Raw genomic sequence first — 25,151 nt, 5'->3', positions numbered from 1 at the left:
TCATGAAAACATAGCAATAACTATACTGAAAACACTTTTGCAAGACAAATATTTTAGGGACAATGTCACTTACCGCAAACTGAAGGTTTCTGCAATTAAAAGAGCAAATCATGAAACACTGGAGGAACTTAAGTGGTAAGAATAGTAGTGACACAGTTATGGGTAAAAAAAAAAAAAAAAAATCAACCTCTCAGGCTGCAAGTTTGGCCTAGAGATAGAGTGCTTGCCTAGCATGCACCCTGTTTCCATCCCTCAGTACCAAATACATAGAAAAAGCCAGAAGTGGTGCTGTGGCTCAAATGGTAGAGCTCTAACCTTGAGAAAAGCGCAATGACAGTATCTAGGTCCTGAGTTCAAGCCCCAGGACTGGCACAAAAAAAAAAAAAAAAAAAAACCCACTTAGCAAGTGGAAGGTCAGTAAAACCAAAACAAGGCAACTAAGCCAACAGAATAGTCTTGAAATGACCAAATGTAAATATCTACATAAAAGCCAAGTTAAAATAATTTAGATAAAGCAACAGAAAATAATGTGATTATAAAACAATGAACTTTAGTGTTCAAATAGATAAATGTACAGGGGTTCTTTTTTAAATGAAGTTACACTGTATATATATCTGAATACTTCTGAATAGTCTCACAAATAAGCTTTACCCAAAGTCTCCTTTTGGATGAGGCTTAGGAATTACTGATTTTTTTGTTGTTGTTAACATGAGCAATAATAAGGATTATTATTAAGGTTCTCTTCAATTTTATTGTCCACAGAAAACCTGTAGCAGAAAATATAAATTGTATAGTTGGTTCTTTCATCAAGAAGATACACGATTAAGATAAACATTTGTTGCATTTAATTCTTTTCTTTTGTGCTGGCCCTGGAGCTTGAATTCAGGGCCTAAGAGTGCTTTCACTGATTTTTTTGCTCAAGACTAGCACCCTACCACTTGAAATACAGCTCCACATCTGGCCTTTTTAATACTTAAAGAGATAAAAGAGTTTCATAGGCTTTCATGCCCTGGTTGATTTTGAATTGTGAAACTCAGCCTCCTGAATAGCTAGGATTATAGCCACTGGTCGCAAGCTTAATTTTTTTTCTTAACTGTTTACACAATTGGCTTAAATTAATACAAGAAAAGTACGATAGGTTTCAACAACTACCATTTTGAGAGTATCACTGAAAATAGATGGCTAAAATTAAATACTCTACCTGGGCTTGATAGTGTATCCCAGCATTTTGAAATGGGAGACAGAAGCTTGAGGCCACCCTGGGTTATGACACTGTCTAAAAATAATTTTTTTAAAAAAAGAAGAAAAACTCAAAATAAGAGGTTATAGAAGAAAGCCCAATTTTTTGAGAGTTCCTTTATACTATACCAAATATGGTAAGAAAAAGTGATTTTAATTTCCTGAGTTGAGACTGCACAGGTTTAATAGCTTTTCTGTAATACTTTGCATACCAAGAAAGAAAAAGCATATTTCTAAAAATTGTTCAATTAAATTAATAGCAGTTTTATTAACACTTATGAACATGTTGAGGGACTGAAATATCTTCTAGTCAATGCTATGTAACTTTTAAGGTAAATTTCACTTAGAAAGTGTATGGACAGCACATTCAGAGATTCTCAGGAGTAAGAAACAAACTAATGTGTATACAACATAGCTCTATCAGGGAAAAAAAAGTGCCTTGCAACTAAGTCTAAAAGTAGAACATTTTACTTCTTTAATAGTTTAATTGTAACAGAGTAGGATATTGTTCAGAGAAAAACATTCTCAAAGTCATTTATAAGGTTTAACTACTATTCCAAATAAAATCAGGATTTCATGCCTCAAAATGAACCCATTTCTAAATCTAAAAGGCAATTGTAAAAACTTTAAATACTTCTCTATCAGAACTAAATTTGAATATAATCTTTACTGCCAAAAAGTTTTCATATTATTATTCTGAAAACTCAGTTGCCAGACCTTTTGTTTTCAAACTTGTAACAGAGCTAGATCTCTAGAATACATTAGTATTGGTAACAGAACACTGGTAAAAGTTATCTCCTACTAGTAGAATAGATATAAACTACTAACTGAAACATTACTTCCACTGAAATTTTCTTCACAGACTCCCATTAATACCAAGAAAATTTCCAGAAGATTTGAAAAATAACCTTCCCTTTTTTAACCTTTCCTATCTCTATTAGTTCCATAGTCCCCAAATTTATTAAATTTGGACAGACTTGTGACCTTTATAACATTTCTAAATTTAAATGTCCATCTTGAGCTCAGCATCAGCTCAAAAAGTAACCTATGTATTAATGAATCCAATTGAATCAAATAATCAAACTTCTGTTCCATATATATTTAATACAAATAAGACACAACATATAAAATCAGCACTGTATTAAAAAAATTGTCAAGGACTTCATAAAAGCCTGAAGAAAAATTCCAGAAGAAATATGCTCTTTTATTTAGCTGTTGTTATAAACCAAGGGCTATATATTTATAGTTTTGCTATGCCTTAACAGATTTTTCCACAAACCCTTAAGAAAACGACTGTTATGGGTGCAATTTTCCCAGTAGGAAAACCAAATATATAAAATTTGTTTTCATGTGTGACTAATTAAGATGGTTTATTTAGGCTACAAACCAGAAACAATTTAGTCATAACACCATATAAAGATATACAAATAGGGGCTGGGGATTTAGTTCAAGTGGAAGAGTACTTGACTAGAAAGAGCAAGGTGGAAAGGTGCCAGTTCAATTACCAGGACCAAGCAAAGAAAAAAACAAAACAAAAAAACAAAAAGAAAAAAAAGAAAAAAAATCCACTTTTTAAAACATTATTGCTTAATCTTATAAATGGTGAATTTTAAATGGTAACTTCTATAACCTTATCTATGCTTCTCCTCTCTCAAATCATACTGTTTGGCAAGTAATGGTTTTTAAATTAAATTGTAAACAAATTCTCATTTAGTAGCCATATCGTCCTGTGTACTGTCTTAGGATCAGTCCTAAAAATAATTGAATAACCTAGGAAAACAAAAAAGAGCTTCTTCAAGATTTTTCAAGCATTATAGGAACAAAGATCAATGAAAAAAAACAATTGGAATTTAAACATTTCATCTCAATTTCTAATTAGGGAAAACAGACTGAAAAAGATGGGCAGACAGGGGCCTTTTATCTCACCATTTAACATAATAGAAATACAAAGAAATACTTCAGTGACACTATTGAGCAATTCTCTAGCTTCTTCAAGGCTGGGGTCCAAACCAATGAGGGAGGAGAAATGAATAATCAACATTATAGGACTTAAGAGATGAGAAGCACAGAAAAAGAAAATGACTTTGGCTTTGAGAACCTTACATGTTGACCCTGAAATGCCAGATTTTAAAACAATAATGAAAAGATTACAGCAGCAAGCCACCACTTCATCACACATTACTAAGTATTCTGAAATTGCCACAGCTTTTGATTTTTCCCTATTCAATCTGTGATCTCTTTTTGTTTTTCCTGCTTTTTAGTGGTAGGTAGTTCAAGACTTGCCCACTGCATGGGCTCAGCTTTTCTCATGGTGATCTCAATCTTAGTTGCAGTCATAGTTACATAACTTCGCTTCACATCAATCACCTGAAATGTATCAAGAAGAGTGAGAGAAAAGTTAGGTATGTTTATTATTCTCAGTGGAAAAACTCTTCTTACTTTGCTAACAATTCTAAACCTATGCTCTCAAACAATGTTTATTCCATATTTAAAATTTCTTGGTAAGGTAACTTATATACTTGAATTTCTTGTTACGTGGTATATAATGTCTTTTTAAAATTGGTATTTAAAATTTTCAGAAAAATATTTTGATGGATTAATAATACTTACACCCCATAATTTCACATTTTGATGAAATTCCTTCTCTCCTTCAAACACAATGTGTACATTTAACTGAAAGACACAGAAAATCAATTATGAGTATCATTTCAGTACTGAGGATGGAACCCAGGGCATCACAGAGACTAAGTACACACTCTACATGAAAAAACACACTTTTATATAAATTAAGTTGTGAGAAACTATCAGTTTATAGGTTTTCTTCATGAAACAAACATTAACAGAAAAGCAAAATTGATTTGAAGGTCCACCCTAAGAACGAATATCTCTCATTATTTGATAACTCTTTAAGCTACTGCATTACCGCCAGACTGTTGAAAACATGGTAATTTTCATTTAAAATTCTCTCCAAGAAATTAACTTAAAATTATTTTTCTGTAAAAATTAAGGATATTTTATAAGATATTAATACAAAAAGTGTATTTAGCAATTGTTACTATTATTTGTGAACTTACCAATGTACTATTTGCTTCTATTCGACTGAGTTCTGGAAGTGAATTTTTAGCATACACTGAAATGGTGACTTCACCTCCAGTCTGATGCCAGTCATGTCTACATGGAACAACTTTTTTCCCCTATAATAAAAGAAAGCTTGAAGTAAATTTCAAAATTAACTTCTTTAACTGTTTTAACAAGATACAAAGTATCTTATTAGTTTTGTAACACTGTAATCCTACTAGTTTTTTTCTCTTTTAAGACAACTATGTTCCTAGACAAAAAATTTAAGAAGTCTTAATAAAATCTATCCAGTTTTAACTTTCAAACATCATTTACAAAAACAAACAGCTTATTATACAGTGAGAAAGGCATATGCTCAGTGGGAAATGCCAAACAAAACATTAGTCTCAGGCACAGGTAGCTAATTTTTACATGTAAGAATCTGAGAGGGGAAGGAAGGAAGATGGCGCCGAGACAATAGGGACGCTGCCTAGCTTTCTCTAACAAAAAGAGAGAACTAGGGAGTCCCACGAGCCAACTATCTGAAGAAATCCACAACAACAAACTCAAAAAGCAACGGAGAAGGACTCAAACCGGAAAAGAAATCCAGATAAAGCTCACATCCAAAGTTCTCAAAGAATTCGGAATGCGAGGACCCCTCCCCCACCTCTCGCCCAAAGCCATGGAAAGCCGCGCCAGACCAAGCCACGAACAGCAGCTTGAGCTGGCACAGGCTCCATGCGGGGAAAGCGGGGGCGGGCACCGGCTCTAATCCACGAAAAGCAGCGGCAGTGGAGGGCACCAGGCTGGGAGCTCAACGGCTGCAGAAACCACCACAGAGCCAGGCCAGTGAACGGCGGAAGCAGCGGAACCCAGACGCCGAACCAGAACAGCAAGCAGCGGAACCCAGAGGCAGAACACAGGCAGCTGCTGAGACCCAAGGGGAGTGAAAGACTCCCCACCACCACGGAGCACCCACAGACGGACGCAGAGGCGTGAGTAATACAGCACATCCCCAAACACATCGGGAAAGCGGAGCGGGTGCCAAACAATAGAACTTAACTCAGACCCCAAAACCCTGCCCGAGAAAGACTGGCGGGAGCAGGGGGACAAGGAATTTAGAAAGAAACTCCTTTCACAATAGCCTCAAAGAAAATAAAGTACCTAGGTACTAGCTTAACTAAGAATGTAAAGGACCTTTTTGACGAAAACTTTAAAACCCTAAAAAAGGAAATTAAAGCAGAACTAAGGAAATGGAAAAACCTCCCATGCTCCTGGATTGGAAGAATCAACATTGTGAAAATGACAATCTTGCCAAGAGCTATCTACAAATTCAATGCAATACCCATCAACATCCCAATGTCATTCTTTAAAGAAATAGAAGAGGCAATCCAAAATTTCATATGGAATAATAAAAGACCCCGTAGAGCAAAAACACTTCTTAGCAGAAAGAACAGCGCTGGAGGAATTTCAATTCCAAACTTTAGACTCTATTACAGAGCTATAATTCTCAAAGCAGCTTGGTACTGGCACGGGAACAGGCCTGAAGACCAATGGAATAGAACTGAGGACCCAGATATTAATCCACAGACCTATGGCCACCTAATCTTTGACAAGGGAGCCAAAAAAATGGAATGGAAGAAAGACAGCCTCTTCAACAAGTTGTGCTGGCAGAACTGGTTAAGCACCTGCAGAAAACTAAAGCTGGATCCTTCTTTGTCACCTTGCATTAGAATTAACTCCAAATGGATCAAAGACCTGGAGGTAAAAGCTGACACACTGAAAACTCTACAGGAAGGAATAGGAGATACACTAGGCCTCCTTGGCACAGGTAGAAACTTTCTTAATAAGGACCAAGAATCACAACAAATCAGAGAAAGGCTGGATAAGTGGGACTGCATTAAACTGCAGAGCTTTTGTATGGCAAAGGACATAGCTAGTAAACTAATCAGGAAGCCTACAGAGTGGGAGAAGATCTTCACCAACCAAACAACGGACAAAGGCCTCATATCTAAAATATATCAACAACTCAAAAAACTGAATCACTCCAAAACTAACCTCCAAAGTAACAACCATCCCATTAAAAAATGGGCCAAAGACTTAAAGAGAGTCTTCTCTGAAGAAGAAACAAAAAGGGCCTATAGACACATGAAGAAATGCTCAACATCTCTGGTCATAAAAGAAATGCAAATCAAAACAACTCTAAGATTCCACCTCACTCCAGCTAGAATGGCCAGGATCAGGAAAACGAATGACAACAGATGCTGGAGGGGATGTGGCCAGGAGGGATCACTACTACACTGTTGGTGGGAGTGCAAACTCGTTCAACCAGTATGGAAAGCAGTGTGGCAGTGCCTCAAAAGGCTAAACATAGAACTCCCCTATGACCCAGCAATTCCACTACTTGGCATTTACCCAACCACCCAGAAACAAGGACATACTAAACCCACTAGCCCAACCATGTTCATTGCAGCACTATTCACCATAGCAAAGATATGGAACCAACCTAGATGTCCCTCAGTTGATGAGTGGATCAACAAGTTGTGGTATTTGTACACAATGGAATTCTATGTTGCTGTCAGAAAGAATGACATCGCCCCATTTGTTAGGAAATGGAAAGACTTAGAAAAAATCATATTAAGTGAAGTAAGCCAGACTCAAAGGAACTTAGGCTCAATGGTTTCCCTCATTCGTCATAATCAGTAGAAACCTTGGGCTCTACTAGCAGAGATTTGCAATAGAGCAAAATCTTGATACATAAGGACATATAATGTGTAGCTAATTGAAAGGACCTCCAGGATAGTGAAACAAAAGCCATATAATGAATGATTGTTGTCCTTAATGTACTATGTTGTCTCTCATCTCCTTTGCTGTCCCTTGGTTATCTCATATTGGTATAGTATCTCACTTTGTTATCTGATATATTGAATTCATTTGTAGTTGGGTATTTGAAATTTGATAGGGAAGGGGGAAAAACCAAGACGGGTGGGGGGTGTGGGGGGGGAGGGATACGGGTACCAAGACATGTGAAAGGGTATCAATGTATGTGAATTAATGCACCTTCTATCTGGCAAATATCATGTAACGCTTTTACTAATTACAATAAAAAAAAAAAAAGAATTTGAGAGGGAAAAAACAAGCCTTTACAACAACAGCTTTTACCTACCTTTTATTAGTATTGAAAGTGTTGTCCTCTTATAATATAAAGAAAAATGTAGAAACTGTTAAACCTAAATAATGGTGACATGACTCTGGAGGAGTTTTAAGTCAGTACAGGAAGAATTCTCCAGGTTTTTTGTTTTTTTTTTTTCTCTTTTTCTGAGGAGCATTCTCAATCTTGACAGCTCCTTTTTTGCAAACCCGAGTGTTGCAAGATACCGCTCAAGACTTCTCACCAATACCATTGTGGCCTTCATTTCAATAGCATAGCACTTTCTCCACTGTTTCCTTCTGTTTTTCCCTGCCTTTACCAGTGCTGGCTGAGCATTTGCTACATTTTATCTCCCAGTCAGTTCCCAATATTAAAAAAAAAGTTGAAAAGGCTGAAGATGGCCTTCAAACACCACCTCCCCCCTTAAGAAGATGTGAGCATGGCCTTTAAGGTTTTCAACAACTGTGGAGAAGACAAAAAAGCCAATAAGGCTGCCTGTGATAGAAAAAAATACCAGCTGCTGCCCTTTGGGCTCCTCAAAGAAGAGGCACCTAACACATGCTACCCAGATCATGCTTTAAGTATGGTATGGAAGGCCACTGGACTGGAGTCTGCCGTACTCTGTGACCAGCTGGACCCTGACAAAGTGTGGACAACCATGACACTGTGAAGTCTCTCCCATACTCCACACACAGGAAGAAATCCAATACTCGGCTTGGCAACAAAAGACTGATGGTGCCCAGGACCACAGGATCTCATAAACATCACAATGGAGGAGCCCTGGGTATGTCTCCAGGTTGCAGGCAATCTACATATGTTCTTTCTTTTGGATATGGGAGCCAGTTACTCAGTGTTACTTGAGTATTCCAATCTATGTTTCCCCTCTCAGACTGCCCTGGCGAACTTTCCTTTTTCATATTCCTTCAAGGCCCCTTTCCTTTTCCTTTTCCCTGAGTTTTGCTTGGGTATTAAATCTTTCTCAAGAACCTTTGGTTTACATCCAAAGTGCATAGGCTTTCATCAGGACCTGCTGACTGCTTCCACTGCAGTCAGGCTCAAGTGACAGCCACAGTGGATTCATCTGTCAAGAATAAAAAGGCTTCAGGTCTTGCCTCTCCTATACCTCAAGCTCTTTCCTCATGAGATTTGTTCCAGATACATCTACCACCAAGGAAAAGTTGCTGCTTGCATGAAATTTCTAACAAATTGACTCCACCAACAAGAGACAGCTGATTCTTGCTGTCTTCTCCCAGAGGGGACTACATTTCTGCCTTTTACCCCTAATTTCAATGCCCTTTGCCAGCACGAAGTAGCCAGAAAGAATCTGCGTACTTCTTCATAATCAATAAAAGGCTGAAATGTAAGGTCCACCTGGTGAATGAAGCTTTGGTACCTCCTAAATTTTCAACTCCACCCAGGGCAACCCTTGTTATCTGGCTAACGGGCACACCTGGAGGCTACCCCCCTTCCTCTGAAGTCACATCCTGGACTGCCACCCTGGGACCAAGGGAGGATACCAGGTTCTGAGGTCACATCAGCATCCAGTTGGCCACACCTTCCCTACCTGGGTGTACCTCTCTTACACCTGGCCAAACCCCCTCCCCTAGAAAAAACCTTAGCCATAGAGCAGCTTGTCTCTTCTCCCACCAGACACTGAGAGCCTCTGATTTGGTCTGAGGCTAGCTGTAATTCATAGGCATTAAAGCTTTCTTTCCTACCAGAATAGCAGTAGTGTTCCCTTTTATTGGCCTTACTTAATTTAAATCAGAAAGAAGTGATCTTTTGGTCACCATCATATATCATTCAGGAAACAGTAACATTGTTATAAAACAATGTGAACAAAACGTACATAATTTTTTTAAGAATGACAACCTGAAATCAATCTATCTATTTTTTTTTCTTTTTTTGGCCAGTCCTGGGGCTTGAACTCAGGGCCTAAGTGCTGTCCTTGGGCTTTCTGAAGGTAGAGCTCTACCACTTGAGCCATATAACCATTTCTAGCTTTTTTTCTATGTGTGCGGTACCAAGGACTCAAACCCAGGTCTTCATGCATGCTAGGCAAGCACTCTACCACTATACCAAACACCAGCCCACCCTGAAACATTTTTAACATAACAAAAATATTTTATTTTTCTCAAGCTAACACTTTAAGCTTTGAGCCTAACTTAGTTTTTGATAACAGAATGCTCTCAAAAGTTCAATGGTTAACTACAGAGGATGCACTTATATGTGCACAGGAACTCTAATATTGAAAAAATTTCCAAAGTGACTTGAAAATTTATAGTATTTTAGAAATTTTATTTCTTTTAATTTTAAGAGGTTTTAGGGAATTAAATTCACTGTCCCATGTCTTTAAAAAAACCTCTCCAAGTAATACTTAAAAAGTTATGGGCTAGATCCAGGACTGGCCAAAAAAAAAAAAAAAGTCATCTTTATGTTCCCCTCACAAAGGGGAGTAGCACCTATTTAACTGGAAGAATTTCAAAACAACACAACAAACCAAACAACAAAACATCTATCCAGGGAAGAACAAATGCTTTTATGGGCATTCAAAAGAAATGTATTCAAACAAGTTTGAAATCCTCTTTGGCCACTAGATGAAGATTTGAGTCTGAAGTCTTAAGTTTTAAGGTTTCCAGTGGCCCAACTGGACTATAGTAGCATCAAATTAACAGAAAAGTATTAGAAAACAGAATGTGGCAACAGCCTAAAGAGTTAATTTTAATTTTTTTTAAAAAAGGCAAAGGTGCATTAATTTTCAGCCTGCTAAGTCTGTCCCCAAAACCCACAGATGTGCACCAAAAAATATAATGGATATTTTACACAGTACTTTGAAAGTTCCCTTCAGCTTATTTTGTAGGCATATTAATGCTCCACTGTGATGGAATTTTTTTTTAATGTAAAAGCTTAAAACCGACTTAAGTAAAATACAGTATACTAGCATGAAATTACTTACAGCATCCTTTCTAGTCCATACATGTTTTCCTGTTGTACAACCCTCCTGGGCTAAGAACGTATTAAAATCAGATGTTTTCCTCCTACAACAGCTCCAGTATTTCATCCTTTAACATAAGGAAGATCTCACAATCAATTAAATCCAAACGTATTATAGAGATAAATGATTTTAATAAACCAAGTCACCTGTATGACCTGAACTATAGTCTTTCAAGTTGTCACATTATTAAAGTGTTACAAATAGATATATTATGAGGAAGATTAAATTTAAAATGGGCGTGAACTTGGCCTGGACATTGCCCCTGAGCTATTCAGCTCAAGGCTACGCCCTACCCTTAGGCCAAGCCCCATTTCCTGTTTTCTAGAGGTTAATGGGAGATAAGAGACTCAGGTGCTTTTATGCTGGGCTGGCTTTGAACCTTGATCATCAGATCTCAGCCCCTAGAGTAGGTCACAGCATGAGCCACCGCACCCAGCTTCAGTAAAAATTTTAAGGCAGGTTTTCACTAACAGCCCACACTCTGCAACAAAGTCAATCTTTACATTTTAAAAACCCTTTGGAAAATGTGTAAACAAACTGAAAAACAATGTTTATAAACTTGTAGGCAATCTCCAAATAAGTGAAAACCACTATTCTTAAGCTAAGAATCACAGAACTACATGTTTGAGATACAGAAGCACATAGAAACAACAGAAGTCTTTAACATAATACTCTTAACTAAGGACTACAATATAATGTAAAAGATAAGTCTTAACCCAGAGAAAAGAATGGGTTTTCTTGAATAAATAATCCTTAACAGTCCTAGAGACAAAAGTTCTAAATGTTTCACAATATGCAGGGCAGGTTTTCCAACAAAAAAGTGAATTTGGGTTATCCATATACTGCTATATACCTATAACTATAGGAAGCTAAATCATGGGAATTACGAATTTTGCACAATTTCAGGAAAAAAAAGCAGAACTACATGAAAAATACTGGATTGAGTTAGAATGGTCACCTGTTAACTGAAACTTTGTTGTTAGGACAAACCCCACATTTTTAGGTCACTGTAATGATTAAATGGGAATGAAGGTACAATTCTTTGCAATATTCTATTGTAAATTACAATTAAAAATTTAAAGGTTAAGCATTTCTAACCTCCATTATAAAGTATTTTAATTAGTCATGCATATTACCCCTCATGGAAAATAGGTACTCCAGAATGAAATACACAGATTTCTTCTAGACTTTGTAGACCCTGATATGTCTAAAAGAAAAAATATAAAGCAAAAGGAATTAGTTGGTTATCACTCAATTACATCTCAGACAGTTCTTATAGTACTATGAACTTTGCAGTGTTTTAAGTTTCTTCCAACCTATTCCATTAAGGAATGAAAAAAAATGACCTGTTTATTGCAGGACATGATTAAATTTTAGGTCCGTATGAGAGAAATGAATAGAAAAGTATACAACACAACACATTAAGATGTCTTCAGCCTTCTGAGGATGAGATCTTACCCTATCCAGCCACATTTAATAAAAAAAAACAAGCTGAAATTAAAGGATTAATATTCTCAACATTAATATATGAGCAGCATGTTTCAGTCTACAGTAAACTCTATGTGGGCATTATCAATATAAGAAATCCAGTGTCTGGAAGTGGTGGTGATTTTTTTATCCCTAAAAAAGGCCAAACATACTGCAGACCTGTATGTACATCCGTAGTTTTTCTGGAAGATCTGAGCCTTATTGCTGCAGTAGGTGAGAATCTACAGATAAATTCCTAAACTGTTAAAACATGGGTGTAGCTAGCAGCATTTCAATTTCTGTATTTATATTACTCAAGTACAAGAAATAAGATTTGGTAGAGGTCTCCCTACTGCCCTAATTCTATTCTTCTCATCTTTTGTCAGCTGATGGTTCCACATCTAGTCTTCCAAATGTCTTAAGCAAAATTCTGAAGTTCCACTTCACTTTCTTCCATGTCCCTACAATACATTCCATGAAGAAAATTAAGTACTTCCAATGAAATTGACCTGTAAATATGTTAGTCTTTCCTACTCATAAAAAAGGAGATTTTAAATGATTAAACTATATTGTTGTCTAAGTCATTTTCTACTCCTTCATTTCTTCTATTATCTTATTACAGTTTCAAATTACATCAACGATCTCATTTTAAGTATGTACCATACACTTTCTACAATAATCAGTTTCACGTGTTTTAAACATTTAAATGTGGCTATAAGAGCAAATATTTCTCTAAGGGGAAGTATTTATGGCCCTGAAGTATTTCTCAAATAAAAGGCATAGAAAAATACTAGTCATAAAAGAAAAGATGGGCAAACCATTTTTGTGAAAATTATAAACGACTTGTTTACTAAGGACACAGTTACAATAACGAAAAGGCACAGAATTTGAGACAAAAGACTGGATACAAAGGTGAGAATTTACACATTTCACTAAATATGTATAAAGCTGCACAGTAAACATTAAAGCAGGTATACAACATTACTACTAGGGAAGTATAAATCACAAGAATATATTTTAAGTAAGGTTTAACTCCCTAGTACTACTAAAGACTACTGTATATGGCTATTGCTTATGCTCTTTAATTCAATGCAGCAAATTGGGTTAGCATTCTTTCTTTTTTTAAGAGCAAATTTATTGTCCCTCACTAAGCCTGGGGCCCCATTGTGCTCACCGTCACCGTCCTCTTTTTGCCCAGCCCTATTTTTTTTTGGTGGGGGGAAGGAGGTAGTCCCCATGTTTGAACTCCCGGCCTGAGCACTGTTCTTTGGCTTTTTCAAGGCTAGAGCTCTACCACTTGAGCCACAGCACCACTTCCAGCTTTTTCTATGTATGTGGTACGAAGGAGAGAACTCTACCAATAGGTCAAACTCCCACCCATAACTTTTTCATTTCAAATAATCACTCCAATTTTGTTGTGGCTGCTGCCGTTATTATGTTACTAGGATCCCTTTTTTTCCTCTTTTAAACAGGGAATGGATTTGGCTTTATGTAATCTGCTTAGGTCTAGGTACTTGTTTTCATCCTGAAGAATCATGTTTCACTCCATTTTGGAGAATTCTGTCATTTCTCTTTTGTTTGTGGTGGTGGTGGTGGTAGCGGTCATGAAGCCTAAACTCAGGGCTGGGCTCTGTCCTTTAGCTCTCCATCTCAAGGCTAGTGCTCTACCACTCTGAGCCACAGCACAACTTCCAGTTTTCTGGTGGTTCATTGGAGACAAGAGTCTCAGAGACTTTTCTGGTTTTGAAACATGATCCTCAGACTTCTCTGCCTCTTGAGTAGCTAGGATTAGCGTGAGTCACTGATGCCTGTCTACTTTAGATTATTATTTTTTTAATTTGGCTTTTCTTTAAAATATCATACAATTCTGAGAACAGTGTGGAAAATGAACTGGATATCTTGTGGGTGGAGAAGGGAGAGAAAAATCAGGAGAAAGGAAAGGAAGACATGGTTTCAAAAAACATTATACTCATTGCCTGATTTATGTAACTATAATCCCCCTATCAACTCTACAGCAACAATTAAAAATAGAAAATACTCTTCCTCCAATTTCATACACCCTCCCAAATTTTTCCAAGTATCTGACAGACCAAGGTCTGAAAAATAGTAAGTTCAAGATGTAAACACGGGGTACTACTTTCACGAAGGTGGGAAAGTATCTGTCTCCAAGGAAAAGGCACTAGAGAATTCTCACTAAGAAACCAGGGCCTGAACAATGTGTAGAACATACTCAGTGAACAAAGGTGGAGAGGACATTCTAGCGAAGATATAGTGTTAGTAGGATCTTGAATTATGGGCATCAAGCTGTTCCTGGGGCTTAATCATTCCATTTTATTTACTACCCATGGCTCATGGACATGTAAATACATTTCAATTTTTAATATGCAAAATAATCTAAAAATTAACAGTTAAAACCTAAACTCCCATCCAAAGTTTACTTTCTCAGTTTATGGGCACCACCCTAATGAAGAAATGTAATCCATATATCAACTACTGTCAATACTTTCCAATTATATCATTCACTCTACATGGATTTGCTAGGTACCAGACTATCATTCAAAGTTAAAACAAAGAATTATGCAAAACCTATTTTTCTAAATCTTTCCATGGAGTAATCACAAAGTGCACAGATGGTACCAAAATGAATAAAACTGCCCCACAAAGAGGAAAAAAAGGAGAGATGCAATAAAGGGTATGTCAACAATCAACGTGTTTGACAATACTTCATATTCAGTCATCTCTCAACAGTCTTCTGCCTAATCTCACTACCTAGTCATTCACAAGATCTACAGCTGGTTTTTCCTCTGTAGATCTGTTCATGTCATGACATGAATTTTACTACAATCTCCTCCCTAAATTGGGCATAGCAGAAATATCAAGAATTAAGAGGTGGCCTGAGCTATAGTCACTTAAGAGGCCAGCCTAGCTAAGACACACAGTGAAACTCTGCATCAAAACAAATAAGCCCCGAACAAGTCTATTTAAAACATGTAATGGCTATTATATTTAGAAGAAAGCCTAAACCCCTCTTCAATAATCACAATAACTCCATAGCTTATCTATTTCTTTATTCAATAGTTTGCTCTTCAAATTTTTCTGATCACAGTTCCTTGAACAGCCTCTCTAAAGCCTCTAATCATGCTTCTCCCCTAACCACAGCTCTTTTCCTCCAGAATTACAACTCATTTTCTACATTATTCAGAATTCTGACAAGAGTAACACATCAAAAAGAACTTTACTGACCATCTTAATCACACGCATTCCTTAGCCTCCTTTTTTACTTGTTTAACCGAATTTCCAACATCCATTTGCCTCTTTGTAACTGTCTGCTCACAAGAACAAAGCAAAGTGCAGTACATACTAAACACTCAGTAAATAAGCAAATATTTATTCTATAATTTCATTAGACTCTTTTTGTCAGTCCCTAATCGATGTTTAACCTCAGCTGTCAATATAAAGCCCAACATATCACACACAAATGTTTGCTAAAATGATAGTGAATAGCACTCCTATGCTTTACAATAAAAAGTTTTAGTGGGGTATTTAGTGTGTAGCTCACATGTGCAATCCTATTCATGAGGCTGAGATCCGAGGATTAAGATTTAAAGACAGCTCAGGCAGAAATAGTCGTTAAGTCTCTTTATCTCCAATTAACCACCAAAAAGCAAAAATGGAAGTATGACCCAGTAGGAGAGCATAGCCTTGAGCTAAAAAGCTTAGGAACAGTGCCAAGGCCCTAAATTCAAGCCCTAGCACTAACACCAAAAAAATAAAGTTTTAGTTCATAACATCACAAACCTTTGAACATCCTCCATTTTTACATGAGGTCCCAATCTTAATTTCATCACCATCTTCTTCTAAAATGAAGAAAAAAAATTACATTTTATCACTCTTTTGTAAAAAAAATAATAATTAAAATATTAAAATAGAATCTCAACATATTAAATTCTTAAATAGTAATTTTTACACAAGTCTTATTAAAACGAAAACCAACAAATTCAGGTTTTGTTACTATTACCAAAATGACATACAACCTATATACTTAATAAATACTTTCAATTACCAAAGAAATTTAAACGTTCTCATATTCAATAAAAATTTAATGGAAAGAACCACATATATTCATTTTGTAAAATTATCTGCACTTAAGAAAAATCAACTCATCCCTACATGGTAGGATATATTCAAACTTAGAATTTGCAAACTACTTCTGTATCAAGGATGTTTACAATGTATGGGAAAAAATAAAATAAAGTCTACCTTTCTTCTCTTCTTCACTTCCTGATGACAATTTAAGCTTATCCAGTGCTTGTTTTAGGGAGGCAGATATTTTTAATTCCAAATTTGTCATTGGCTCATCTGGGCTGGAGAATTTCAAACATTATCATTCTTATTTAACATACCAAATGTTTATTCATACATAAAACATGCTTTATGAGAAGCAATTGTGTATAAAATATTCTTCATGAAAAATATCTTACAAATAATTGCAATAACTTGCCTGCATTTTAAATTTTAATAATTCATACATAAAAATAATTGTTCTTAAATAGTTCTGCCGTAGTATATTAAATTAATGAATAGGGTTAATAACATGGAATAAAGGTAGAAGACAGTACCAGAACATAACATATATATTCCATGCCCAAGCAAATGCTGAGAACATAAAGAGGCAGTATTTAGCTGGGTATCAGTAGCTCAAATCTGTATAATCGTAGTTACTCAAGAACAGATCTAAGATTGTGGTTTAAAGCCAGCCTGGGGCTGGGAGTCCATACTACTGAAAAAGCCAGATGTGGAGCTGTGGCTCAAGTGGTAGAGTGATATGATAGCCTTGAGCAAAAGAAGCTCAGGGACAGCTTCCAAGCCCTGAGTTCAAGCTCCAGAACCTACATACATATACACATGCATGCAGTTTACCTTGTATAGGAAACCTAGTACACATGTAGGAATTTCTTTTTTAATTTTATTTTATTGTAAAGGTAAACACAGGGGTTACTCATAAGGTAATGAGTACATTTCCTGTTGAACATTGCTGTATGTAGGAAGTAGGAATTTCAAAAGCCTATTTGATCAAAAGGTGATTACAAACAATTTAATTCTACTTCAAAATATGCAAAAGCTATTTTAAGATTCAACTAGACAGTTTATCTTTTTCAATTCAAATTAACTCCATGAAAAACAAACTTACCATGCTACAAAATACACATGCCTAGCAAAAGAAAGATGTGTGACTCCTCAATCCAAATGAAACAGGCACCTATAGTTATGAACAAATCTACAGTTGACTTTTCCTGTATATATTTCATCAAATTAAGAAGGGATAAAATTAAAAGGTAAGCTAAGAGAGAAACCAAATGGTGGTCTACATAGTAGCTACAAATGCTATAAGGCAAAATAAGAAAAGGAACAACAGCTACTACTCAAGTGTGACAAAATAAGTACCCATGTAAAGCATACCTTGGTCTTTTTATTGCTTCAACTGGTTTGGGGGCTTGAATGATGTGTTCCTGAAACCTGGGTTTCAATTCAGATAGTTCTTTCTTCTCAGTAGTCTTTACTTCAGGCTTGACTGGTTCAGGTGGCTTCTCACTATTATGCCTACCTTTAGTACAGCCCTGTTAGTAAAAGGCATTAATTATGAAGCATCTACTTAACAGGCCATGAAGTATTTTTATTGCATTCACTCATTTAAGAAACTTAAAAATGAAACTCCAAATGTCCTATTATTTGTAAAATACTTTTACCTCTCATAGTATAAAAAAAAGCCTTTATAAGTTACTCATATAATTCACAAATTATACATAAGAAGCCTTGACTTTATAACCCTGGGCAAGATAATCTGTAAAATTTAGGTAATGACATAGTTTTCTCTCTGAGTAGTATAGAAAATACGCATCTCAATATCTAAGATTTGATAAGTAATTGCCTACCAGTTCCTTCTTGATGTTTTTTCAAGACTACTAAAATCAAGAACCTAAAATAACAAATGAGTAATTAGTATCTTACAACCTTAGTCTCCCAAACAGACAAATTATTTATTTTAGAGGCTGTAGAAAGTAGGTGAACTCCATTTTAAGGGTAAGGTATTATCTGGTAGTTAATGAGGATCCATGAATACCAAAACTCAAATCTGGTACTTCCTATAAGAGGCAGTTTTAAGGAAATGATCAAGAAGCAAAACAGTACTTACTGCAATGCTTAAGAAATCAGAAAAATCAGTTGTTCTTCTCTTACAGCAAGACCAGCCCTATAAAAGGTAAGGAAAAGTCACTGAAAAATTTATCTCCTTAGAAACCATGACCTACAATACACTTCTTACCAAGTATCTCATCAAATCTGGAAGTAATTTCCATATACACAATTTCAGTTTCATAATTCTGTATGTGGTTATCATAATCAAGTGAAATGATTTTTAGTGTTTGACTTATTTAGTTTTTGGCCAGTCGTAAGGCTTGAACTCAGGACCTGAGCATTACCCTTGGGCTTTCTTAAGGCTAGAGCTCTACCATTTGAACTACAGCACCACTTCCAGCATTTTGTATGTGGTATTGAGGAATCAAACCCGAGTCTCTGTGCTTGCTGAGCATGCAGGAAGACCCAGGTTCAATTCCTTGGTACCACCTACATAGAAAAAAAGAAGGTGCTTGACTTAGCAGAATGCCAGCCTTACAAAGCATGAGGCCCTTACACCCTAGAACCATATTTTTTTTAAAAAAAAAAAGAGGATTAAAAACAAAGGAAAGATAAGATTACCTACTGTAGCTCAAACAGTAAACATTCTTATTTTCAGTGCATGAGAGATTACCATAGCAAGCTCCCAGGCATTCAACTTTGCAGTGAAATGATCCTTTCAGCTAGAGACAGAAGGTATAGAAAATGTACTAATCTATGTGTAATTTTATTTAACAAAGTGTATCAAATGGTTTAACAAAAAATGGCTAAGGTATCATTTCTAATTCCAACAGGGAATAGGGAAATAGAAATGAAGTAATAGTAAGGAAAATGACTTGAATAAAAATAATTTTAGAATTACTGTAGAAAATACCACCATCTATTGTCTTTGTTGACTTTAGTGGAATACATGCTCAGAAAACCAGCCCAGTGGTTATCAAGAAAGCAAAACCTCAAAGTGAGAAAAGGCTAAACGTCCACATTTAAAACACCCCAAACTTTGGGCCGGGAGTTTGGCCTAGTGGTAGAGTGCTTGCCTAGCATGCACAAAGACCCGGGTTGGATTCCTCAGCACCACATACTTAGAAAAAGCCGGAAGTGGTGCTACGGCTCAAGTGGTAGAGCTCTAGCCTTGAGAAAAATCCAAGGACAGTGCTCAGGCCCAGGACTGGCAAAAAAAAAAAAAACAAACCCACCCCATCCACATCCACACAAACGACCCCCGCCCCCACCCAGACACACATGGAGGAGGAGGATAAACTACAATGTAATCAAGTTCCTACCTTCAGTGCATCATGAAAGACTGGAACACCTGGGTGATATGTGCAAGCATCTAATCAAACACAAAGGAGAAAAACAGAAGTCTTAGAAACAAAGAAAGGAATTGTTAATATTCAAGCTCATTTTTAGTGCAGAAAATATTGTTCCTTAAAATTCCCTAATGCTTATGTTTACTATGTAGTGCAAAGTGTTTGTTAAAATATTAACAATTGAAACTAACTCAGTTTCACAGAATAGCTGGATTCACATAATATATACCTGTTGCAAAGTGACAAATTACATGCTTATTTCTCTAATCTTTGTAGTAAATTATTTAATTCTGAAACTACAAGTCTTACATCTTGACCATAGCTCAATTCTTCCTTTATAAAAATATCAAATTTGGGGGGCCGGGAGTTTGGCCTAGTGGTAGAGTGCCTGCCTAGCATGCACGAAGACCGGGGTTCGATTCCTCGGCACCACATACATAGAAAAAAGCCGGAAGTGGTGCTGAGGCTCAAGTGGTAGAGCTCTAGCCTTGAGAAAGTCCAAGGACAGTGCTCAGGCCCTGAGCTCAAGCCCAGGACTGGCACCAAAAAAAAGAAAAAAAAAGAAAAATATCAAACTTTTAAAAAATAGTTGACAAAATATAGAAGGGAAAGAAGGCATACAGTCTAGAAGAGAAATTCCCCCCCAATTGTGCACTGAACTATTAAAAGTTGCTAAAAAGGCATTTTGGAAAAGTAAATTAAATGTCTTGAAAGTTTCGGCAGATAATTGGTAATTCAACTCTTGTAGGTAGTGTCAATTGCCAGGTGCAGAACTCACTTTAAAAAGTTATGCTCAAGCAAAGCAGTGGTGGCTCCCGCCTGTAATCCTAGCTTCTCAGGAGGGTTAGATGGCCATTCAAAGCCAGCCTGGGCACAATAGGTTCCATTTGTTCAAGGATGTAAGTCCTACATTGGTCTGAGTTCAGACCAGAGAAATCCAGGTCAGTCAGTTTATATTATTACATTCTCTTCGTATGAAAGGACCAGAGAAATATTCCTTAGACTCTTATCTCCAATTAACCACCAGAAAACCAGAAGTTGCACAGTGGTTCAAAGTAGTAGAGTGCTAGCCCTGAGTTGCAAAGTTCAGGGACAGTGCCCAGGCCCAGAGTTCAAGCCTCATGACTGGGAGAAACAAGAGAAAAAAAGTAGGCCAAGTGCCAGTGGTTCGCACCTGTAATCCTAGCTACTTAGGAGGTTGAGATCTGAGGATCTCGGCTCAAAGCTAGCCAGGGCAGAAAAGTCTGAGTCTCTTAGCTCCAATTAACCAAAAAGGCGGAAGTAAAGCTGTGGCTCAAATGGTAGAGAGCTGGCCTTGAGCAATAAAGCTTAGAGACAGCACCCAAGCTTAGATATCAAGCCTCAAAACTGGCAAAAAAGAAGAAAAGAAAGAAGAAAAAAGGAAAAGAAAAAGAAAATAATTAGCAGTGTGGAATATTTAGTTTAGGCAACAGACTAATTAGTATGAGCTAGAGAAAACATTCTCTAATCCTCATTCTTCCACAACTTTCTTATATAGCTAGCTACTTTATTCAATCTTTCAAATCTTTTCAGTTCTCTACAAGTTCTGATTCCTGCAGCTGCCTTCAAATTAACCAAGGCCTAGTACTGAGAGAAATCTCTCTGGTTGAGATTAATAGTTATTGGTACATCTGTAGCTACAGCTACTTCTGCTGTAGGGGTACTACACTAGATAATGGAATAGGAATGAGTAGTTCTCTGGAAGAATATGTAAATTCATGGATTAGGCAGAGGCATTAAAATTAAGGTCAGTGGTAAAATAAAGAGCTGAGAAATGGAGGGTGGACATAAACAGGTATATTCAGAAGAATACAATGTTAAGAGGACACAGAACTAGAGAATAATTACAGTATTACCCACTATCAGATTTAACTCCCAGTCATAGGAATAAATTGTACAGATATATAAAACCATCTCCATATTAAATAACCACAATAGTGGATTTTGTAGAATGGTATATAAGTAATGAGACGATATTTACAAAGCCTACCAGTTAATACTTTATGGGGAAGATGCTACAACACAGCAATAGTTAAGGCAAGGGCTTTTCACATTGGGGTTGTATTACAAACTAAACTGCACTATTTTAAAAGAGCACCTGTTCATAAGAGGGGAAAAAAATTCTTAGTGATGACATAGTAGCATGGAAATTGTGCTATACCTATAAGAAAAGAAGTCCTATGCACAGATTAAAAGACTTTTTAAGCATGGCAGATCCAGCATTAGACTACATGCAAAACAGAACTTTCTGGCACCTTCACCTTTAACACCTGAGGTGATTATTTTATCAATGAATAAATCCGACAACTTTCTCCTAGCCAATTTGCCTTCATCCTCCATTCATTCAGCCAATTTACTTGACATATCCAATCTCTAAAACCATCCTATCCTGTTAGAGTGAACAAACTTCCATCAATCTCACAGGAGAGTGCCTGCTAGTCTTCTTGTATTATTGGCTAGGCAATCCTTGAGACTATTCCTATGGGCTTTACTGGGTTCATTTTTTTTTAATCTCCCTTGAATTCTGAACCCTGAACATAATCGTTTATTACCAAATAATAATAATAATAAAAATTGTCCCATATGAACCGGGAGGTGGGTACACTGCTTGCCCAGTATGCGTGAAGCCCTGGGTTCGATTTCTGGGTACCACACACAAAGAAAAAGCCAGAAGTGGTGCTGTGGCTCAAGTGGTAGAGTGCTAGCCTTGAGAAAGCTCAAGGACACTGCCTAAGCCCTGAGTTCAAGCCCAAGGTCTGGCAATGGGAAAGGGGGGGAGTTGCAAACAACAACAGAAAATCAGCATCCTCTACACTGGACATTAAAACAGAATATGTGCACACATCAAGATTATTATTTACCAGGCTTAAAATTTCATTTTCTCAATTTTGTTACTCACTAAAAAAAAAAAATCACAACTTTTCCTTAAGTATCTACATTATTGTATGGGTGTGATACAGCATTGTGTAGACTGTACTTATCTTTTTCTTACAAGGCTGTGAAGAGATCTTATTTCAATGAAAGTAGTGATTAACTTGCATGGTAAGATACATGTTTCAAATGTCTCAGAAGTAGAAATGAACCATGTTTCCATATTAAACTCCGCGGCTCTCCACTAGTTCAAGTGCTGACCCGTTCGAGGCTGGCAAGATTAAGTTGCACAATAAAGAGGCAGACTTTTATACTTGCCATAAAATAAATACATTCAATAAATGCTAGCTGAGTCTGAAAAAGTGGCGTCATTTCCCTCCACATTGGGTGCTGGGCCCCATTCAAACCATCGAAGCCAGGGCACGATGGCCGGCCAGGGGCACTAACTTCATTGAACTTCCCTCTGACCTCAGCCCCCAGGGAGCTCCGGAAGCCACGCCGGGCTCCGGACTGCACGCTCGGGACCAAATGGGGTCACCAAGAAGAGGCCGCACCGGGACTGCAATCCAGGCCGCCCAGGGTTAAAGGCCGGGGCGGGGGGGGGGGGGGGGGGGAGGAGTAGAACGCAATCCTAGAGCCAAAACAAAAACTCAGACTCTTCACCGTGACCTCCTAGCCGGAGGTGACTGGCTGGCCAACCCACACGTGGATGAGACACGGGTGCAAGTACACCAGTCTCCCCGGACCTGGGCGCCTGCGGCGCTAACCGCTCCCCCGCGCGGTGCGATGGCTGTGTCCCGAGGGGACGCCACAGCCGTGGACGCCAGGGAGAAGCAGGCCCGGCGGGGCTCAGATGGGAGCTGCGGGCGGCTGCGCGGACGCGGGGTCCGGGACACACGTGGGCGCGGCGCCAGGGGAGCTGCGGGGCCCGGACCGGCAGCGCGCGGCGGGACTCTGGCGGACTCCGGGCTCCACTCAGGGCTTCCGCGGCCGTGCCTGAGGAGAGGCCGCGCGCGGCGGGGGACTCGCTTCTCTTACCGTCCGCATTGGCCTCGGGATCGAAGCGCTGGCCGCAGCCCCGGTTGTAGCAAAGCAGGGCCATCGTCTTTTTCCCCGAGCTCTAGGAACGGCGAAACGGTGCGGCCTCAACTCCCAGGTTGCCAGACACCGTCTGACGGATTGGGCGGCTATCGGCTTCCGGAAACGGCCGGGTCCGCTTCAGGAACCTTCGCGAATTTTCCGGTCACGCCTGCGCAGGAAGGATGAGAAAGGGGCGGGGGTGGGGAGCTGCAGAAACCACCGAGCTCCCGGAACGCAGCATGCGGACGCCCGCCGCAGTCGCGGGTGCAGTCCGGACGTTTGTAGGCGTGACACTCTCGGAGCGGAAGAGGGCGGGGCCCGGGGAGGCTGTGGCGCCGCAGTCGCGGGTGCAGTCCGGACGTTTGTAGGCGTGACACTCTCGGAGCGGAAGAGGGCGGGGCCCGGAGAGGCTGTGGCGCCCCAGTCGCGGGTGCAGTCCGGCGTTTGTAGGCGTGACACCCTCGGAGCAGTAGTGGGAGGGATATGGAAGCGTTGCTGTTGACCATTGCCGGTCCTCTATGTCCTGGATCTGTGACGTGCACTGTTCCCAGAGTCCCGGCCGGGCCTAGTGCTCCCCAGCCGATGCTGGTCCACCCCGGAGGGCATGGCGAGCAGCGAATGAAAGGAATCCCACCTTCCTCCTCCTCCCTCCCCTCCTCTCCACCCTCCAGTAGGCACACACACAACATTTTTAATATAACTGATTTTTTTTTTCCAGTCCTGGGCTTGAGCTCAGGGCCTGAGCACTATCCTTCGGTTTTTCTCAAGGCTAGAGCTCTACCACTTGAGCCCCAGCACCACTTCCGGCTTTTTTTTCTATGTATGTGGTACCAAGGAATGGAGCCCACGTCTTCTTGCATGCTAGGCAAGCACTCTACCACTAGTCTAATCTCCCCAGCCTATAACTGAATATTTTAAAATAACTGCAACTGTTTAAATAAATGAATCACTGTGCTCAAACCACTTGAAAATGCAAAGCAACACTTTGAAAACGCAAAGGGCTTAAATACAGGGTTAATAACGAAAATGATAGACCTAATACTAATTGCAGAAATGGAATTATACTAAGATCTTAAGCTAATAGTTAATGTTTCGTATTAACTGCTAGTTACAAGTTTATCAACTTTCAATCCTTCAATCTTCGCACTTCTAGTAAAATTTCCAGTACTTTACAAAATACATTGTAAGCCTAGGCCCAGTGGGTCATAACTGCATCCCAGCTGCCTCTGGAGGCTGACATTGGTGATTATAGCCCAAAGCCAGCCCTGGCAGGAAAGTCCATGAGACTGGCCTCCTGTAGTCATCAAAAAGCTGCAAGTGGCCCTGTGGCTCAAATGACAGGGCTGGCCTTGAACTAAAGAGCTCAGAGACAGTGTCAAGGCCTTGAGTTCAAGCCCCAGGAGCGGAAAGCGAAAAAGGAAAAAAAAATAAATAACAGGAATACATATTTCTAAAATATCAGTGATACTATTCAATAGACTGTAAGGGAAGAAACAGTGATAACTTGGTTCTAGTTATATGGTTATAATTCTCCCCCCCCAACACACACAAAACATCATTTTGTATATTTCCTTTCTGTCCTTATACACAGAAGTAGGGAACGTAATTTACACAGTAATCCTAATATAGATACATACATAGTATGTTCTTAAATTATCCTACAATTAATACTTTTCTATTTTATTTCAGTCATCATTAGAGATAACATTGTTCAACAGTATTCTGTTGAATAATGCAGTTATTTAACCTTTCATTATTAATATAACACATTTTCTCAACTTCAGCA

General features: G+C 38.4%; 1 protein-coding gene across 2 annotated transcripts; it reads right to left on the bottom strand.

Annotated features, from left to right (window-relative positions):
* Positions 1-783: 783 nt before the first annotated feature.
* Chordc1 (cysteine and histidine rich domain containing 1) lies at positions 784-23,496 on the bottom strand. 2 transcript variants are annotated; one of them, XM_090343058.1, is made up of 11 exons: positions 23,324-23,495; positions 19,367-19,416; positions 18,103-18,159; positions 17,370-17,527; positions 16,170-16,273; positions 15,708-15,766; positions 11,579-11,649; positions 10,404-10,509; positions 4,314-4,433; positions 3,850-3,912; positions 784-3,606 (listed from the first exon to the last, which is right to left on the bottom strand). In XM_090343058.1, exons 1-11 carry the CDS (start codon positions 23,385-23,387, stop codon positions 3,463-3,465), a joined length of 996 nt encoding a protein of 331 aa, XP_090199184.1. In that variant the 5' UTR covers positions 23,388-23,495; the 3' UTR covers positions 784-3,462. The 2 variants fall into 2 exon arrangements, with proteins under 2 accessions (XP_090199184.1, XP_090199185.1); XM_090343059.1 differs by lacking the exons at positions 10,404-10,509; positions 11,579-11,649 and having other exon boundaries at positions 23,324-23,496.
* Positions 23,497-25,151: the final 1,655 nt, after the last annotated feature.

The sequence above is a fragment of the Megascapheus bottae genome, chromosome 12 (genome assembly GCF_031878675.1).
Source record: "Megascapheus bottae isolate mThoBot1 chromosome 12, mThoBot2.hap1, whole genome shotgun sequence".
Taxonomy (NCBI): domain Eukaryota; kingdom Metazoa; phylum Chordata; class Mammalia; order Rodentia; family Geomyidae; genus Megascapheus; species Megascapheus bottae.
This window is presented reverse-complemented; position numbering and strand designations above follow the sequence as displayed.